Genomic DNA, 18,918 nt, shown 5'->3' on the forward strand with positions numbered 1-18,918 from the left:
CACCACGTGGAGCCTGGGGTCACTGCTAATTTGAAACGCTGCAGGGAGCATGGGGCCAGCAGGGGGTCTACTTGAGTCCCCCACTAGCCCCATGCTCCCCACAGCACTTTTGCCTTTGAAGTGTAGCAACAGACCTGGGGCTCGTGCTAGACTTCAAAAGCAGAGGCACCCTTATCAACTAATCGAATAGTCGATGCAATTGCATCAACTATTTGATTAGCCAATTAATCAAAATTTTACAACCCTAGTGCTGAGCTCTGCAGACGCCATACTTCTGTCAGTGAGATGTCAGAAACTGAAAAACACTGTGTGGGACTATAGAAGCTTTTGAAACATTACACAAATTATAGAACATGGAAAGTATTATGAGATGCAGAAAACAGCAAGTGGGAAGTTGATACCCAGCTCCCAGAAATCCCTGGGCAATTTGCTACTATCCCACAAAGCGCAGCAAAAAAAACCCTAAAGGCATTTTACCAGATGGCAGTATAACACACTGGGATACCTACTTGTGCACCATACTTTGCATCGACACAAACAATATTGGTGAGTATAAGCAGCGCTGATCCAAGCAACCAAGTGTAATTCCATACAAGTGATACACTAACTTCAGCAGCTGTACACCTACGTAGCTCAATTGAATTTTGTTAGATATGGCCCAAGATTGTGCAGTTCACAGCTCTTTAAATAGCCGTGAGCCCGCTAGAAAACTCATTGCTGTTTAAAGAAACATGGTCTTCCTATACAGATTGCTTGGTCGGTTAATAATGAAAGGGACAGGTCACAGAGTGATCTAGGTCTCTCATAAGACGGGCACATTCAAACTACATGATTGCAATATGGTAAGATGCAAGGAAGGAGGTCTGTAGGTCACACTTGCAGGATGGGAACTATATCCTGGAGAGCAGTGACATTGAGGAAGACACTCTGTAAGGAAAGCTCTCCCAGTGATTAGGGCATTAATCTGGGCAGTCCAAGTTCAATTCCCTGGTCAGCCACAAACTTCTTGGGTGACCTCAGGCAAATCACTTGGCCTCTCTGTATTTCAATGCTCCATCTGTACAATGAGGATAATAGCCCAGCTCTACCTCACAGGGTTGTGAGGATGAATCCATTAAACTGCTGTGGGACTTTGTGACATAGCAGTTGACTCACCACTCTGGCGTCTCCTGCTGGTTGTTCTGGGAATTAGCTCCTTTCACCAGTGCACCTTCATCTGGTGACGTCTTGCTGCTGTCACTTCTGCTCCAGGACCCGTGTGGTTCTTAGACAACGGTGTCCTTTTCGAGACACAGGTGAGGCCTGATTGGTTGCTCCTATAAGCCCTCTCGATTGACTGCCTCCTGCGCTCCCATATAACCTTTTTCCTGATAATGGAAACAGACAGACACCCTTTGAAAAAGCCATTTATCAAATGACAGACTTGTTGCTAATGTTTTGAAAATAATAATGAAGGTTATTAGATAGCAGTCAATGGTGTTTTGTGGGGAATGCTTTTTGAAAAGCAATTGAGAATTGTTGGATATTGTTTTTAGAGACTTTTTGTTTTGTTTGTAATAATGAAATACAAATATGTGATATATATATTTTGTGTGTCATGAACTTTTTGTATTTGTAGTTAAGGTAGGTGTCTCTGTTTACTTTTGGTATTGCTATCCCTTTAGATACATGGGGTTAGCCAATATTCCGGGCCAGATTGTGTCCAGTAGGAGAAACTGATAATGTAGTCAGGTATTTCTTTGCTGCAATCCTGTGTATTTACAAAGAATGCACAACGTTTCCCTGAGCACAATAGGCATCAAACAACAGGATGTTGCTTATTTGTTCACAGCTGGAAGTCTCTTTGCAGCCAATATTCTTCCACAAAAGTTTCTCTCCTGGCTTTCTCCTTGTGCCATGTTTCTGGCTGCCCCAACCCCAAATTTCACCTAAATAATACTGGGCCCCTGGGCTACGTCTAGACTGGCCCCTTCTCCGGAATAGTCATGCAAAGCAGGCAAGTCAGAATAGGGAAATCCACGGGGGATTTAAATATCCCCCGCAGGATTTAAATAAACATGGCCGCCGCTTTTTTTCCGGCTTGGGGAAAAGCCAGAAAAGAGTGTCTAGACTGGCGCGATCCTCCGGAATAAAGCCCTTTTCCAGAGGATCTCTTATTCCTACTTGCGGGGTCTCTGAGGTGTGGGGGAGGGGTTCCTCACAGGGCTGTGGGAGGAAGGGGCGGGGTCTCTGAGGTGGGGGAGGGGTTCTCACAGGGCTGTGGGGGGGAAGGGGCGGGGTCTCTGAGGTGGGGGAGGGGTTCTCACAGGGCTGTGGGGGGGAAGGGGCGGGGTCTCTGAGGTGGGGGAGGGGTTCTCACAGGGCTGTGGGGGGAAGGGGCGGGGTCTCTGAGGTGGGGAGGGGTTCTCACAGGGCTGTGGGGGGAAGGGGCGGGGTCTCTGAGGTGGGGGAGGGGTTCTCACAGGACTGTGGGGGGAAGGGGCGGGGTCTCTGAGGTGGGGGAGGGGTTCTCACAGGGCTGTGGGGGGAAGGGGCGGGGTCTCTGAGGTGGGGGAGGGGTTCTCACAGGACTGTGGGGGGAAGGGGCGGGGTCTCTGAGGTGGGGGAGGGGTTCTCACAGGGCTGTGGGGGGAAGGGGCGGGGTCTCTGAGGTGGGGGAGGGGTTCTCACAGGGCTGTGGGGGGAAGGGGCGGGGTCTCTGAGGTGGGGGAGGGGTTCTCACAGGGCTGTGGGGGGAAGGGGCGGGGTCTCTGAGGTGGGGGAGGGGTTCTCACAGGACTGTGGGGGGAAGGGGCGGGGTCTCTGAGGTGGGGGAGGGGTTCTCACAGGGCTGTGGGGGGGAAGGGGACTCTGAGGTGGGGGAGGGGTTCTCACAGGGCTGTGGGGGGAAGGGGCGGGGTCTCTGAGGTGGGGGAGGGGTTCTCACAGGGCTGTGGGGGGAAGGGGCGGGGTCTCTGAGGTGGGGGAGGGGTTCTCACAGGGCTGTGGGGGGAAGGGGCGGGGTCTCTGAGGTGGGGGAGGGGTTCTCACAGGGCTGTGGGGGGAAGGGGCGGGGTCTCTGAGGTGGGGGAGGGGTTCTCACAGGGCTGTGGGGGGAAGGGGCGGGGTCTCTGAGGTGGGGGAGGGGTTCTCACAGGGCTGTGGGGGGAAGGGGCGGGGTCTCTGAGGTGGGGGAGGGGTTCTCACAGGACTGTGGGGGGAAGGGGCGGGGTCTCTGAGGTGGGGGAGGGGTTCTCACAGGGCTGTGGGGGGGAAGGGGCGGGGTCTCTGAGGTGGGGGAGGGGTTCTCACAGGGCTGTGGGGGGAAGGGGCGGGGTCTCTGAGGTGGGGGAGGGGTTCTCACAGGGCTGTGGGGGGAAGGGGCGGGGTCTCTGAGGTGGGGGAGGGGTTGTCACAGGGCTGTGGGGGGAAGGGGCGGGGTCTCTGAGGTGGGGGAGGGGTTCTCACAGGGCTGTGGGGGGAAGGGGCGGGGTCTCTGAGGTGGGGGAGGGGTTCTCACAGGGCTGCGGGGGAAGGGGCGGGGTCTCTGAGGTGGGGGAGGGGTTCTCACAGGGCTGTGGGGGGAAGGGGCGGGGTCTCTGAGGTGGGGGAGGGGTTCTCACAGGGCTGTGGGGGGAAGGGGCGGGGTCTCTGAGGTGGGGGAGGGGTTCTCACAGGGCTGTGGGGGGAAGGGGCGGGGTCTCTGAGGTGGGGGAGGGGTTCTCACAGGACTGTGGGGGGAAGGGGCGGGGTCTCTGAGGTGGGGGAGGGGTTCTCACAGGGCTGTGGGGGGAAGGGGCGGGGTCTCTGAGGTGGGGGAGGGGTTCTCACAGGACTGTGGGGGGAAGGGGCGGGGTCTCTGAGGTGGGGGAGGGGTTCTCACAGGGCTGTGGGGGGGAAGGGGCGGGGTCTCTGAGGTGGGGGAGGGGTTCTCACAGGGCTGTGGGGGGAAGGGGCGGGGTCTCTGAGGTGGGGGAGGGGTTCTCACAGGGCTGTGGGGGGAAGGGGCGGGGTCTCTGAGGTGGGGGAGGGGTTGTCACAGGGCTGTGGGGGGAAGGGGCGGGGTCTCTGAGGTGGGGGAGGGGTTCTCACAGGGCTGTGGGGGGAAGGGGTCCGGGGAGGGGCTCCCCACGAGCAAAGGGGGAAGAGGGCGGGGCTCCCCGCACGAGGGAGGGCGGAGCGAGCCCCCCGTTACCCCGCGACTCTCCCGGCCCGTCGCACCTGACGCCGCCCGAGGCGCCACGCGCTCCCGTCTGCGCGCGCGGGCCTTGGCCCCGCCCATTCGCTTGGCGCCTGCGCAGCAGCGGCCCGCCGCCTCGGAGCGGGGAGACAGGGTGTTCGGGGGCGCGCGCGCCCTTCTCGCGCCCCCGGCCAGGTGAGGCGGGGCGGGGCCAGGCCATGGAGCGCCCCGGGCCGGCCGCCGACAGGCCCCCCCTGCCCGCGGCCCTGCGGGCCAAGGTGGAGCGGAACCGCCAGCGCGCGCTGATGCTGCGCCAGGCCCGGCTCGCGGCCCGGCCCTACGCGCCCCCGCCCGGCCCAGGTGTGCGCCCCCCCCCCGCCCGGCCCAGGTGTGCGCCCCCCCCCCCCGCCGCCCGCCCCCCCCGCGCCCCCCCCCGCCCGGCCCAGGTGTGCCCCCCCCCCCCCCCCCCGCCCTGCGCGCCCCCGCCCGGCCCAGGTGTGCGCCCCCCCGCCCCACGCGCCCCCCCCGCCCGGCCCAGGTGTGCGCGCCCCCCCCCCCCCGCCCTGCGCGCCCCCGCCCGGCCCAGGTGTGCGCCCCCCCGCCCTACGCGCCCCCGCCCGGCCCAGGTGTGCGGCCCCCGCCCCCGCCCTGCGCGCCCCCGCCCGGCCCAGGTGTGCGCGCCCCCCCCCCGCCCTGCGCGCCCCCGCCCGGCCCAGGTGTGCGCGCCCCCCCCCCCCGCCCTACGCGCCCCCGCCCGGCCCAGGTGTGCGCGCCCCCCCCCCCCCCGCCCTACGCGCCCCCGCCCGGCCCAGGTGTGCGCGCCCCCCCCCCGCCCTACGCGCCCCCGCCCGGCCCAGGTGTGCGCGCCCCCCCCCCCCCCCCCCCGCCCGGCCCAGGTGTGCGCCCCCTACGCGCCCCCGCCCGGCCCAGGTGTGCGCCCCCCCCCCCCCGCACGCGCCCCCCCCCCCGCCCGGACCAGGTGTGCGCGCCCCCCCCCGCCCGGCCCAGGTGTGCGCCCCCTACGCGCCCCCCCCCGCCCGGCCCAGGTGTGCGCCCCCCCCCCACCCTGCGCCCCCCCGCCCCCGCCCGGCCCAGGTGTGCGCCCCCCCTGCCCCCGCCCGGCCCAGGTGTGCGCCCCCCTGCCCCACGCGCCCCCGCCCGGCGTTCGCGTCCCTGAGGCGGCAGCGCGTCACGTGCACGGCTCAGCCCATCCCGCCCCGTCTGCCCTCCGCGATCTGGCTCCTGCAGCCCGGCCCGGCCCGAAACAGCCTCCCGCAGAGCCCGGGCCCGCCGTCAGCTGCGCGCGCCAGGCACAGAGCGGCCGCCAGGGACCTCCGCTTTTCCTAGTGCCTCCTCTTCCCCCTCGGCCCCGGCCCCTCTCCCGAAACCGGCTTCTTTCTCCGGAATGAGGAGTGCCCCAGACCCTCCGCGCTTTCCATTGTCCTGCGGAACGCACCTGTAGCGGGGACCTCTCTCAAGCGCGGTCAGGAAAAGCCTTTTTCTGACACAACTCGGTAGTGTAGACAGATCTGGAGTTGTAAATGGGAAAGATGCAGTAAAAATGATCATCTTGTGATCAAGCCTTGGCGAAACTTATTCTACAAGCCTTTCTTACTCTAGTTCCCATTTGTGGTATTTACAATATTTTTAATGTAGCATTATCTTTTTACTTGGATCACTGAATAAAACACCAGTTTACAGCACAATTTACACTAATTTCTTAGTTTCACCTTGTATTAAAGCATGGGTGGGGAACCTTTTTTGGGTTGGGGTTGCTGACCCACAGAAAAATCAGTTCTCACAAGTGAGAAACAAAAAAGAAAAACCAAACCCTCACTGATGTGGTCCCTCGCTGAGGAGGAGAAAAAGACTCCCCACATTGCCTACACACACCAGAGCCTAGGGAGGCCCAGGCTAGTAGATTGTGTGCTCTAGCCCCATGGGGAACACTGGGAGCAGGGGGTGTTGAAATACCAGCGTGCACTCCCCAATGCAGGGGCGGGGGGAAAGCTCTGAGCTTCAGGGACCGGATCCAGGTACAGGCCTTAGCTTCCCCACCCCTGTATTAAATCTTTTGCACTCTGGATCCCACGTATAGAAAAGGGCTTTATTAGATATCTGCTTTCCAAAACACACCTCTCTTGTCTCTCTTAGTTTAGGTAAACGCATGCATCCTATAAACTCTCTACCCATGCTTCACAAGCATTAGGTATAGCTAAACATTAGATTTTGTCGTGGTTATTTTTAGTAAAACTCAGGGACTGGTCACGGGCAATAAACAAAACTTCAAAGACCTTTTACTAAAAATAATGGTGACAAATTGGAGCAACAGGGATGGAGAGCTCAAGCTCTGCTGAAGGAGGGAAGTCCAGCAACTGCTACCCAGGGTGTCTCAAAGATGCAGGGACTTCCTGCCACCTATGGTGGCTCTGTGCCTCAGGGCTGATGGCTTGGAATTCTGGGGTCCCCTCAGCAGCTGGGAACTACCAGGCAGGGGAGAGGAGGGCTGAAGCAGAAAATATCAGGTCTCTGGACATCACAGGATTTGTGACCTCCATGACAGCTATAACTAAGGCTAAAATTTTCAAGAATGGTCTCCCACCAAGTTTGGTTCCTTTGTAACTTTCCTTGCTCTGCAGTAACATTGTGCAACCAGTAGATGGGTATATTTTTTCCTTTGTACCACAAATGAATTACCTTCAGTTGTTAGAAACCTGCCCTTGGAGTTGAATGATTTTCCCACTACCCTGTATGTCCTAGTCTCGTAGCTCTAGAGTAGTACCAACAATATATTTTGAAAGCATGAATGTTGCATGTGAAGGTCACATTTTGTAAATTAATTTTGCAAATAATTTTGCATTTATATTACTACGTGCAATTCTTGATTCCTTAAATATGCTGACTGCTCTTGTTTGTCTTTTCAGGAAGTGCTAAAGTTAAAGCACCTCCAAAGATAATTGATACGGGGGGAGGGTTCTTTCTGGAAGAAGAGGAGGAGGAGGAACACAAGATTGAGAAAATTGTGCATCAGCCAGGTAAAACCTGATTAATTTTGCAGAAAATGGCTGTACTGGCCACTTATAGTTACTATGAATACACTATAACTAGGAATAAGCTGCTCCCTTTTGTGGTACACTAGCTGAATGGGAATTAGGAGAAGTCAGCAATAGCTTCAGAGAAGCCTGAAATACATTTGTGTAAAAAATATGGCTTATTATATATCCTTATCCACAGAAAGCTATTTGTTGATAATGAAAAAGGTCATGTATTTTTCAATAACTAACCAGATTCTTAATGTAAGATAAGTGACTGTCTGAAGAGGGAAGGCAAGGACCCTAAGGAATAGAACAGGCACAATCTACACTTTTCTGGGGGCCAACAATTTTTATCCAGTATATTCTGTTTCTACATTCTCTCGAAACCAATACCGATGCATCAGTCTTTTAGCTGTATAAAAGATGTGAACACACTGGACCACATCCTTAACTTGTGTAAATCAACATCTCCATTGATTTAATTGATTTGGCTCATTATTTAATTAAGAAATATACTTGAGACCAATACCCAACATTAGACAGTCTTATTAATATGGTACCAAAAAAAAAAAGTTCTATATGATAGCAGTCTCCAGAAAACAGACTTGTGCAGCAATGTTACATTCTACTTATGGAGGTGTGCTCTCCAAAATGACACCTCTGAAGCAATCTTTTTATACCCTAAATTGTTTTAGTAAAAGGTATTATATACATTATTTAAAACTGGATTTAATTAACTAGCTTTTTACCTTGTTTGTTTCTGGTACCATGGGGGTAGCCCTCTATCTTTTGTTCTGAACGTATGCATTAGAGGTACTAAGGAGCATAAAGACACATCTTAGGGTTGTGTGGGTAACTCCTTTCCTGCTGCTATGTACAGGTACTGCTAGTTTTCCTATCTACTCAAGCCAGGGCTTACTTAGCTAGTGCATAGTATTATGGGATACTCACATAATACCATCCTTTCATGGACTGAGAATTGGTTAAAAGACAGGAAACAAAGGGTAGGAATAAATGGTAAATTTTCAGAATGGAGAGGGGTAACTAATGGTGTTCCCCAAGGGCCAGTCCTAGGACCAATCCTATTCAACTTATTCATAAATGATCTAGAGAAAGGGGTAAACAGTGAGGTGGCAAAGTTTGCAGATGATACTAAACTGCTCAAGGTAGTTAAGACCAAAGCAGACTGTGAAGAATTTCAAAAAGATCTCCCCAAACTGAGTGATTGGACAACAAAATGGCAAATGACATTTAATGTGGATAAATGTAAAGTAATGCACATTGGAAAAAATAACCCCAACTATACATATAATAAGATGGGGGCTAATTTAGCTACAACTAATCAGGAAAGATCTTGGCATCATCATGGATAGTTCTCGGAAGACATTCACGCAGTGTGCAGCAGCAGTCAAAAAAGCAAACAGGATGTTAGGAATCATTAAAAAAGGGATAGAGAATAAGAAAGAGTATCTTATTGCCCTTATACGATTCCATGGTACACCCACATCTTGAATATTGTGCACAGATGTGGTCATCTCATCTCAAAAAAGATATACTGGCATTAGAAAAGGTTCAGAGAAGGGCAACTAAAACGATTAGGGGTTTGGAAAAAGGTCCCATATGAGGAGAGATTAAAGAGACTGGGACTTTTCAGCTTGGAAAAGAGGAGACTAAGGGGGGATATGATAGAGGTCTATAAAATCATGAGTGGCGTGGAGAAAGTGAATAAAGAAAAGTTATTTACTTGTTCCCATAATATAAGAACTAGGGGCCACCAAATGAAACTAATGGGCAGCAGGTTTAAAACAAATAAAAGGAAGTTCTTCACACAGCGCATAGTCAACCTGTGGAACTCCTTACCTAAGGAAGTTGAAGGCTAGGACTATAACAGGGTTTAAAAGAGAACTAGATAACCTCCATAAATGGCCATTAGCCAGTACGGGTAAGGAATGGTGTCCCCAGCCTCTGTTTGTCAGAAGGTGGAGATGGATGGCAGGAGAAAGATCGCTGGATCATTACCTGTTCGATTCACTGCCTCTGGGACACCTGGCATTGGCCATTGTCGGCAGACAGGGTACTGGGCTGGATGGACCTTTGGTCTGACCCAGTACGGCCGTTCTTATGTATCATGATTATGGTATTGGCCAGTTTAGATAATATCTTGTTACAGACATACATATATAGAGTGCAGATAATACATAGTATTAATTATATGTATATGCTAGCTAGCATATATGAATCAAATTATAGCAGCTCAGGCTCAGATCCATGGTGTTCAGTATTACCATTATGGAAGTTGATACTTGGGGGGTGCTTGTTGTGGAGTGAAGTCAGCATTGTGTCCCATTATACAGTTAACAGCATTCCTTGTCAGCCACATAAAGGTGCTGTCTCAGGAATGATGGATTCAGGCATCAGAAAGTAGCAGGAGCAATAGGGAAGGGCCAACTCACCTGGTAGGCTATCTGGGAATGAAACTAAGGGAATGGGCAACAAAATGGCAACTGAAAGTTCTGGAGGTGGGTGACAGGAGAGGGATCACATGAGGATTACCTGTTGTGTTCCCTCCTTCTGGGCATCTGGCATTGGCCGCTGTCGGCAGACAGGACACTGGGCTGGGTGGACCTTTGGTCTGACCCAGTGTGGCCGTTCTGATGTTCTAAGGCAAAAGCGAAGAAGGGGGGGTGGATGCGGTTTTCTTGCTTCCAGGTTGTATCATTTTCCTACACTTCTCTGGGGAGGATCCCATGCATGTCCTCCAGCCCTACCTGCATTTTCTCCCTCCCCAAGTCTTAATTAAAACTCCAGTGAAACCAGCTTCTTACTCTGTTCTGAATCAGTTGCAGGGCAAGTCATCACCTACAGGGCTTTGCCACTGAATCTCAGCTGTCAGGCATGCTGCCCCAGAGGCTCCTATATTAAAACTAGATTAACCTGGCATTCCCCAGGTCTTAACTCAGATCATTTTTGTTTTTCTTCATTTAAATGATTGTTCTGGGTAGGGATGTAAAGTATAACCATTTAAACAGTTAAGCAGTAAGCCTGGGCTTATTGGTTAATGTTCACAGTTACATGCAGACTCCCGCCCTGCACTGTGGGTGCATATAACCATGTAACTGCTGAGATTCAGTGGTTACACAATTACCTGCTTTTTAACAGCCCTGGTTCTGGGGTGGGGCTGGCAATGAGAGGTTCACTACACAGGCTGCCCCAGGGAAAGAGGAGAGCCCTAGTGCTCTCTGACCAGGTGAGAAATGCCTGTCCACGGTCAGTGCAGCAGCAGTGGGCATAGCCAGGGGAGGGGTGCAGAGACAGACAGACAGACTTTCTGAAATACATAGTAGATAGCCATCCCTTTCTCCACCTCTGCCGGCCCAATAGGGTCATCTCTGACCCCTTGCTGCTTCCTATATACTGTACAATGACTAACTGTCCCTCCTACCAGATCCCTTCCTTTTTATTTTATAAGAAACAATCAGTCAAATTCCAGGCACATCCTATTGTCCTGGCACAACCAAACCCTGATCTTGCTTTTAGTTATGAAGGGGAAGCTGCCTACCAAATTTGCTCTTACCATTTGGGAGTTCTTGAACAAAAAGACTAATGGATGGACGGGACAAATAGACACACGTTTCTAAAATATATAGAGACTAGACGACTTACCCGGCGCTGCATAGGTCCTTCAGGACAAGAGGTTGGGGGCGTAGGGAGTGCATGAGTCAGGGCAGTGGGGGGTTCAAGAGAGGGGTGGAAGTGCTGCTGGCTTCCCACCAGGGTCCACCTGAGGTGGGGGAGGGCCAAGCAATCTGCCCAATGGCTTGTCCCTGGGAGGAGGGAGAGCCATGCTGCCCACCTAGCTGCTTCTCCCCAAAACCGGCTCAGGGTGGCAGGGGCCGTGCAGCCCAGCCAGCAGCTGCTCCGTGGGGCTGGCCCAGGATGGTGGGGATCATGCTGCTGGCCAGAGGCTCTCTCTAGGGTTGGGGTGCTTGCTGCCCCCCCGGTCACTTGTGAATATAACTGTCCTTGCTATCACATCCCTACCTTTCTGTTTGATGCAAAACAGTCACTTTCCACATACATCCCATTGTCCTGGCACAACCATGCCCGTAACTTGCTTTAATAAGTTACGATAAGAGGAAGCTGCATACAAAATTTGGTGGTCCTGGCTCTTGCCTTTAGGAAGAGTTCTTGAACACAGGGACACTCAGACAGATGCACAAACTCTCTCCAATATATAGTAGATTTCAGTACATGGGCCAAGGCATCTATACTTCACCATTGCTATTCAACCTCTGATAACTTCAGTGTAGCATTGTTTAAGAAAAACAGCTTTATGCTGTGCTGCATTAGTGGTAGTGAAGGTTAATAATGACACATCCTAATTCTAGAACTACATTTTGAGAGACGCTAGTTTCCAATATAAAATACAAATTGGAATAACATTTAATTTTTGCTCTTTTAAGTTGGCCATAGATCTGAATCTGTAATTGGAAGGGTTTGAAAGTCAGTTCTAGGATATTACAACAATCTAAAATGTAAAGTTCCTCGGTTGGCCTGAAGCAAATAGAAATGTACTGACAGTATGGTTAACTTTATATTCTTCCATTCTAACCTGGTGCTGTTTTAAGGGGACACTTCCTAATAGCTGCAGCAATCTAAACCAGAACCCCTTCTTGCTGCAAGCATGCACACATGCATACACTTTTCAGAAGTATTCTTGGGATCTATTACTTGTTTTGAAAGATAAGATGGCTACAGTGGGACTCTGAACAGACAGATCATAGCCTTTGTACTACAGAATTTTAGAGAATTCTTCAGAAGGGGGAGAACATGAATCGTTCATATTACATGTGATAAACCATATTGTAAATTAATATTAAGCTAGAGTGAGATCAACCCCAAATACTTCACCTAACCAAAATTATTTGTTCCCTTCCACTAGGACCTGTATTAGAATTTGACTACCTTATTTGTGAAGAATGTGGCAAAGAGTTCATGGACTCATACCTCATGCAGCACTTTGATTGGGCAACATGTGATAACTGCAGGTATTTTAAATAAGGGGGGGGGGACTGGTAAATTTAACTTCAGTATTGTTTTACTCAATCCAAATTTGATTTTAATGATTTATACAGTTCTCTTGTAAAATATTTACATTAAAGAGCTACCAGAGGAATGGTTTTGAATAAAATTGTCATTAGGAAAATGATGTGCAGAGTATTGAATAAATGTGTGTTTTACACAGTGGAAAAACAAAAGAATCACAATCTCTCTCACATATGCCTTGTAGTGTGAGGTGCTAAATAATACATAGTTATTAGAAATGTGTCTTTTTACAGCATTCATACTACATTGTTTAAATATGGTAATGAAGATTATTACTCCATCAATTATATGTGTTCTAAGCAATAAAATTTGTAAGTCACAGATCAGTCACATAAGGATCTGTTTAAATACTATTGTGGTAGTTCAGCTATTGAAGTAGTCTAACCAAGACTTCAATAGAGCTGCTGTAAGTTGGAGCAGACGTGAGATTCAGATGGTCAACTGATTTAGTCCTAAGTGTATGTCCTTTAGATGTTGAGGATTGAATGCACCCTTTTTATTGGATCCTGTAGCCATCACTTAATTGAATCTGACGTTTTCTCCTCCACTGACAAATGGCATTTTAAAACAATTTCAGTATATCTATGTGCTTGTATCAAATATGGGAATATTGTATCTCCCTGGTAAGGATTTAACTTAGGCATATGATAAAGTGAGTCAGATGATACTTTGGATCAAGACAGGTGAAATAAATGTTTCAGAATCTCCCTAGGACTTTGTGTGACCAGAATGTTCAATTTGTCTCATTATCCAATAAAAATTAACTTGTATGTAACCTTTTGCTTTAATTTTATTATTCCTTGTGAATGCCAAATATCTTGCAGGTGGAAACTTTTGTCTGTACAATTTGTATCAAACAATGAAGATTTGAAAATATGGTATCAAATTATCCCCTGGTAGAAAAACCTGTGGGAAGAGAATCTCAGGAAGAAACTTTGAGGTGATGCTGGTAGGAGCTCATTCCTCCCTCCACCTCCAAAAAGAAGAGGGGTTTCTAAACTGATATTGGAGTTCAGGATGACTACTTACATGCTAAGTTTGCAAGATAATGGTTCACATTACAATAGAAGGTGCACTGTACAGTGCATAATGGGGATTTGATACTAAGCTGTTACATAATGCTTTTCAGCTGTCTTTTTTTTAAATCTGTTTCAGAGATGTTGAAGGTAAGCATAAGCTTATAACAAGGACTGAGGCAAAGCAAGAGTACCTTCTTAAAGATTGTGACCTAGATAAGAGAGAACCAATGCTCAGATTTATTTTGAAGAAAAACCCTCATAATTCACAGTGGGGTGACATGAAACTTTACTTAAAATTACAGGTATGGAAATGATTGTAAATTTTTCAAAATGTTTTTTCCCCCATGTTCATGGCATTACCATCCATAGTTTAATCATTATGGTACTGAACCCTGACTCTCTACCATTTAACAAAATGAAGTCAGTTGAACAGTACATGCAATAGAATTTGTCACTCCTAAAATAAAGGGGGAAAGGTTAAGGTTCTCCCATAGATTAAGGAAGTTGTTTGGTAATAACCAAACTGACTGTTGTGGAGGAAAACTTTTTTTTACCAATGCAGAATCTGTATGATTTGCTCTGAGTTCTCTCTTCCACATTTAAGACTATTAAGGCATGAATTATATTTCCAAGGAAACTAAAGACTTGATTGATCTACTAAATCATAGTTGAAAGCCTGACTTAATTTGGTCTTATAAAATTACATTTTGAATTGTATTGTACTGAGGTTCTCCAATATGTTTTAGAACAGTTTTCTTCTAAGATCTACATGTCTTTAAGCAACTTGATATTTTTCAAGTAGGTTACAAATGTAGAAATATTGGAGAACCTCAGTACAATACAATTCAAAATGTAATTTTATAAGACCAAATTAAGTCAGGCTTTCAACTCTGATTATTTAGCAGATCAATCAAGTCTTTGGTTTCCTTGGAAATATTCATGCCTTAATATTCTTAAATGTGGAAGAGAACACAGTTAGTTGAATAAGGCCCTTAATTAGTAGGTGAAACTAGTTTTCTATGAATGAAAATCCTTTTCAAACAAGATGACTTGTATTTTGTTTTATAAGGAAGCCTTTTTATTGTGTGGGAGAGTCAGAGAGTGCTCCACTCATTGCTGGGGGGAGGAGGGGGCGCACCTCTTTCTGGCAATTCTGGGATTAATTCTACTGGGTTCAGCAACCCCTAGCCAGTCTTCCACCAATGTGGCTCTCTTCCTGCTCGAGTCACAGTTTAGCTGCTTCATGACTCAGCCCCACAGTCAGGTCACACTCTGATTTTCCCCTTCTGCTCTGCACAGTCAGCATGCCCACCATGCACTCTCTCTCTGTGACTCAGGCAGTCTCCCCCTTCTCTGCTTGTAGCAGTACCATTCGGCAGCAGAGAGGGAAGGGAATCCAGGCCCCTACAAACAGACAGGGGCTGAGTTTTCACCAATTCTAAGCTTTGTTCCCTAAACTGCTTCCTATGATGCTTCCTTAAATGTTTTCTCCAGCCTTCAAGGTCAGACTACTCTTTCTTAGGTTTACCCAATAACTCCTTCCTCATGGATTACTGTCCCCCTTACCTCAAAGAGAGAGGCTGCAGGGTAAGTCCTTGTTGCCAGCCTCCTTGCTTCGTAGGTGAGCTTCCTTTGAATTAGCCAACTCCACAGTCTAGCCTCCTGTGTTTGCAGCTGAATTGAATGATTGGGCCCACTTGGCCTAATTCAGCTCTTTCAGGCCTTGTGTGGGGTGTGCACCCAATCAGAGGGGCCACAGGCAATGAGGCAGCTAGCTAGGTGGCCCTTTTGAGTGCTGAGATGTGTGCCCACTCACAGCTAAAAGCCCCATCCCAGCCTAGGGAGGAGTTACTGAACCCAGAACTCAATCAAGCTCAGGGACAGCAAAAGCAGGAACAGCTGTGGGGGTCAGAGGGTCAAAACTGTGGAACTGAAAGACACCAACTAAAGATCCCACACCACACCACACCCTCTGCTCCTCAAAAACAGAGTCCTGTGGCACCTTAAAGATTAACAGATTTATTTGGGCATAAGCTTTCATGGGTAAAACCCACTTCAACAGAAAGCTTGTGCCCAAATAAATCTGTTAGTCTTTAAGGTGCCATGGGACTTCTTGTTATTGCTGAAACAGACTAACACAGCTACCCCTCTGAGACTTGCTCCTTAAAGACATTGAGGGAGCCAGTGGATGTGCCCAAAGAAACTCCGCCCAGATATGTGAACAGATAAAAACAAAAAGCAGGCCCCACAGTTGTAGGACCCCTCTCAGCCAGCTTCTCACTGGGGAATGTTGGTGGGATATGGCAATAAACCAGGTGAAGGAGAATTTTCTTTTAAATTAGAGCAACTCATTCATTACTTCAGGGTAAAAAGCCATATACTTGTGTTCTGTCCCATAGGTAATAAAGCGTTCACTTGAAGTTTGGGGTAGTGAAGAAGCATTGCAAGAAGCAAGAGAAACCCGCCAAGATAATAGAGAAAAGATGAAACAGAAAAAGTTTGATAAAAAAGTTAAAGGTAAATGGTTAGAATTTAAACTAACTTTAATGTTTTTTATACGCCATCAAAAAAAGCTGTTATCAAATGAACACTGTAAATAACTTTTTACAACAGCTACTGCTAGAATAGTGTCTGTTCATATTTATTTCCACATCTAGTAATGTAGAGGGAAACTGATGCTTTAATATGACCAAATAATAGAAATATGGACACAACTTTGGTAATTCAGTACCACTGTTGTCTTTGTTCCCTGATGTACCCCCCCCATCATCTAATATATATATATATATATATATATATATATTTGAGAGTTTGTCAGTCAGTTTGTCCAAGAACTCTCCTCCTAAATAGTAGGACCTAAAACCACCAAAATCAGTATACAGCTTCTTGTTATAACTTTAAACATAAGGGTTTAGGTATACCTGGAATAGGATTGCTTCCTGCAATCACTAGACAGGTGAAATGGGATGTCTGGGTGTGCCCCTTCCTTCCCTCCCCCCATCCATCCAGGACAGTCCCAGCCTCAAGCATCTTTAGAAAGGGCAGGGGGAAGGGCTGAAGCCCCCCCAGATTTGTATCAGGACTTTTTTTCCCTTCATCAGGCAGTGAGGGGAAAGTACAGTTTTCTGCATTCCTCACTGGCTGGGAGCACAGGGGGAAGACTAGCTGTGCTCTTTGGTCTCACTTTCCCCCACCCCCAGAGCCCCTTAGCCCCAGGTAAACATGCTAGTTTAGCAGAGTTGCCTATCCAAATAATTTTTTCCTGACTTGGCTTGAATGAGAACACGCATTTTCTGCAGGAGCCTAATTTTTCCATTATTTATAATGCATGCAACAATATCAGTGGGAATTGACTGTTTATGAAAGCCGAATTTAATCTATAGACTACAACATTCCTGACTTTCCTTGTATTTTAGAGCATTCAGTTCTGCAGTTTAGTCAATTGAATGGTCTTCTAGGTAAATAAATTGAATACCTTGCAGTTTAATCTCACGAGCAAAGACGTTAATAACAGAGATCCAGTTTGTAAATGAGGCCAGAGATGTTGGCTTAACTGTATTATATTTAATAAGAGATTATACTGGTGCATGGGGTTTCCATTACAGTGTGTCTAATTCCGAGACTTTTTGCAGAAGTTCTGCAATGAAGGGGCATTATAGGTCAGGACTGAAGTGTGAGGAGGAATTCTACAAAATTACTCCTTTTATCTTCCATTTACCAACTTAAGTCATTTCAGTAATAAATTTTATAGGTTGGTAATGAGGCCACAAATACTTATGACCAAGTCTGACACATGAGATCACATCTTGGTTTTGTAAATCAAAAAAAAGTAAAAATAAACTGGAAGGTTGGCAGTTTTGAGGATTCATATGATCAATCTTACATAATCTTGCCTTTTTGGTTATTATAAAACCCCCACACAACCTCAGTAATAAATTTGGAAGAATGACTAACCCGAATGCTCTTTCAGAGCTGTTGCAGTCTCTCTCCATACAAGTAGCCCCTATCGTTTCAATGGTTAATACGTGCATGGGTAAAGCAATCAGAATTTGGCTTTCAAATAAAGTAGTAACATGAGTCTGCCTAAACACTGAGGTTCTTGCTTTTCTCACAAAGGTGTTTGTCTTTAGTGCTGTCATGTTTAGACTTTCTAAAGGAATTTGGTTTACATTTTTCATCAGAGCTCCGTCGAGCTGTTAGGAGCAGTGTGTGGAAAAAAGAAACAAGTGCCCACCAACATGAGTATGGACCAGAAGAAAACATTGAAGAAGATATGTACAAAAAAACATGTACTATATGTGGCCATGAATTAACATATGAGAAAATGTAATAGTTCCTGATGGATTTTACAGAAAATGCACCTTTTGTATGTTAATATTTTGTATCAAGTAAAATAAAAGTGTAAATTTGTGTGGGATTCCACAGAGAAGAGTATTCTGTCAGGGTTTAGACAAAAGGGGTGATTTGTTATAAGACCCATAGCTTAACTCAAGGGGTTTTGATGACTGGTCAGCTGGCTGTTGGGCCTGTAATTTAAGGGGATGTTTATACTGCAATTTAAAAAGAAATGGTTACTTACCTCGTAACTGTTGTTTTTTCCCTTAGCAGTACCCCTTGGGCCAGCCAGGGAGCCCCCTGGAATGGCACAGACACATTGGTGCATATATACCCATGCTGGCCCCTCACCCCTCAGTTCCTTCTTGCCAGAGTCTTCTGACGAAGGGGAGGTGGGTGGGATGTGGAATGGACGCGAGCAACACATCTCAAAGAACAAGTTACAAGGTAAGCAACCGTTTTTTCTTCGAGTGCTTGCTCATGTCTGTTCCAATTAGGTGACTCCTTAGCAGTGTCCTAGGAGGTGGTGTTGGAAACTAACGCTATCTACAAATTAACCGACTGCAGCACAGCCCTGCCAATAGTAGCATCTGCCCAGGCCTGCCGCGTAATTGCATAGTGCTCTGAGAAAGTATGCACAGAGGACCACGTGGCAGCCCTACATGTGTCAAGGATAGGTACTTGCGCTGGGAACGCCATGGACGTCGCCTGTGCCGTCAGTGGAGGTGCCGGTCTACTCGTGCTGTCATAGCACTCCTTAATGCAGGAGGACAGGCATTGGCCTGAAACCGGAGAGCTCTTCATCCTCTCCACTATCAAAATAAAAAGTTGGAGATTTACATAACTCTTTTGTCCTTTCTCTATAGAACGCTAGGGCCCTTCTAACATCCAAGCAATGTAGGGCCTGTTCCCTGGTCGAGGCATGAGGGTTTGGGAAGAACACCAGTAAGTAAATGTCTTGTGACATATGAAATTGAGAGACCACCTTAGGGAGCAATGCCAGGTGAGAATGCATTCTCACCTTGTCCTTAAAAATCATGTAAGGGGGCTCTGAAGTGAGGGCCCTCAATTCCGAGACCCTCCTGGCCGAAGTGACTCATCAAGAATGCCACCTTCCACCACAAGTGCTCCAGACAGCAGGTGGCTAAAGACTCAAAGGGTGCCCTCATGAGACCTGTCAGGACCAAACTGAGATCCTTGGGGGGGGGGGGGGTGAAGGGGAAAGGTGTATAGGGAAACAACCTGTCTACCCCTTTCATGACAC

The 18,918-nt window shown here is 48.3% G+C and overlaps 1 protein-coding gene across 1 annotated transcript; it reads left to right on the forward strand.

The window, feature by feature from the left end:
• Window positions 1-4,274: 4,274 nt before the first annotated feature.
• Window positions 4,275-17,736, forward strand: XPA (XPA, DNA damage recognition and repair factor). Its single transcript, XM_075931225.2, has 6 exons — window positions 4,275-4,519; window positions 7,084-7,194; window positions 12,137-12,242; window positions 13,456-13,621; window positions 15,719-15,836; window positions 17,501-17,736. Exons 1-6 carry the CDS (start codon window positions 4,378-4,380, stop codon window positions 17,647-17,649), a joined length of 792 nt encoding a protein of 263 aa, XP_075787340.1. The 5' UTR covers window positions 4,275-4,377; the 3' UTR covers window positions 17,650-17,736.
• Window positions 17,737-18,918: the final 1,182 nt, after the last annotated feature.

The sequence above is a fragment of the Pelodiscus sinensis genome, chromosome 6 (assembly GCF_052426305.1).
Source record: "Pelodiscus sinensis isolate ZL-2025 chromosome 6, ASM5242630v1, whole genome shotgun sequence".
Classification (NCBI taxonomy): Eukaryota; Metazoa; Chordata; order Testudines; family Trionychidae; genus Pelodiscus; species Pelodiscus sinensis.

Bases quoted from the DNA above. Each gene is read 5' to 3' on its own strand.
- XPA (XM_075931225.2), top strand. From the start codon at position 4,378: ATGGAGCGCCCCGGGCCGGCCGCCGACAGGCCCCCCCTGCCCGCGGCC. The intron at 4,520-7,083 runs GTGTGCGCCCCC...TTGTCTTTTCAG, and splicing joins CGCGCCCCCGCCCGGCCCAG to GAAGTGCTAAAGTTAAAGCA. The intron at 13,622-15,718 runs GTATGGAAATGA...TCTGTCCCATAG, and splicing joins AACTTTACTTAAAATTACAG to GTAATAAAGCGTTCACTTGA.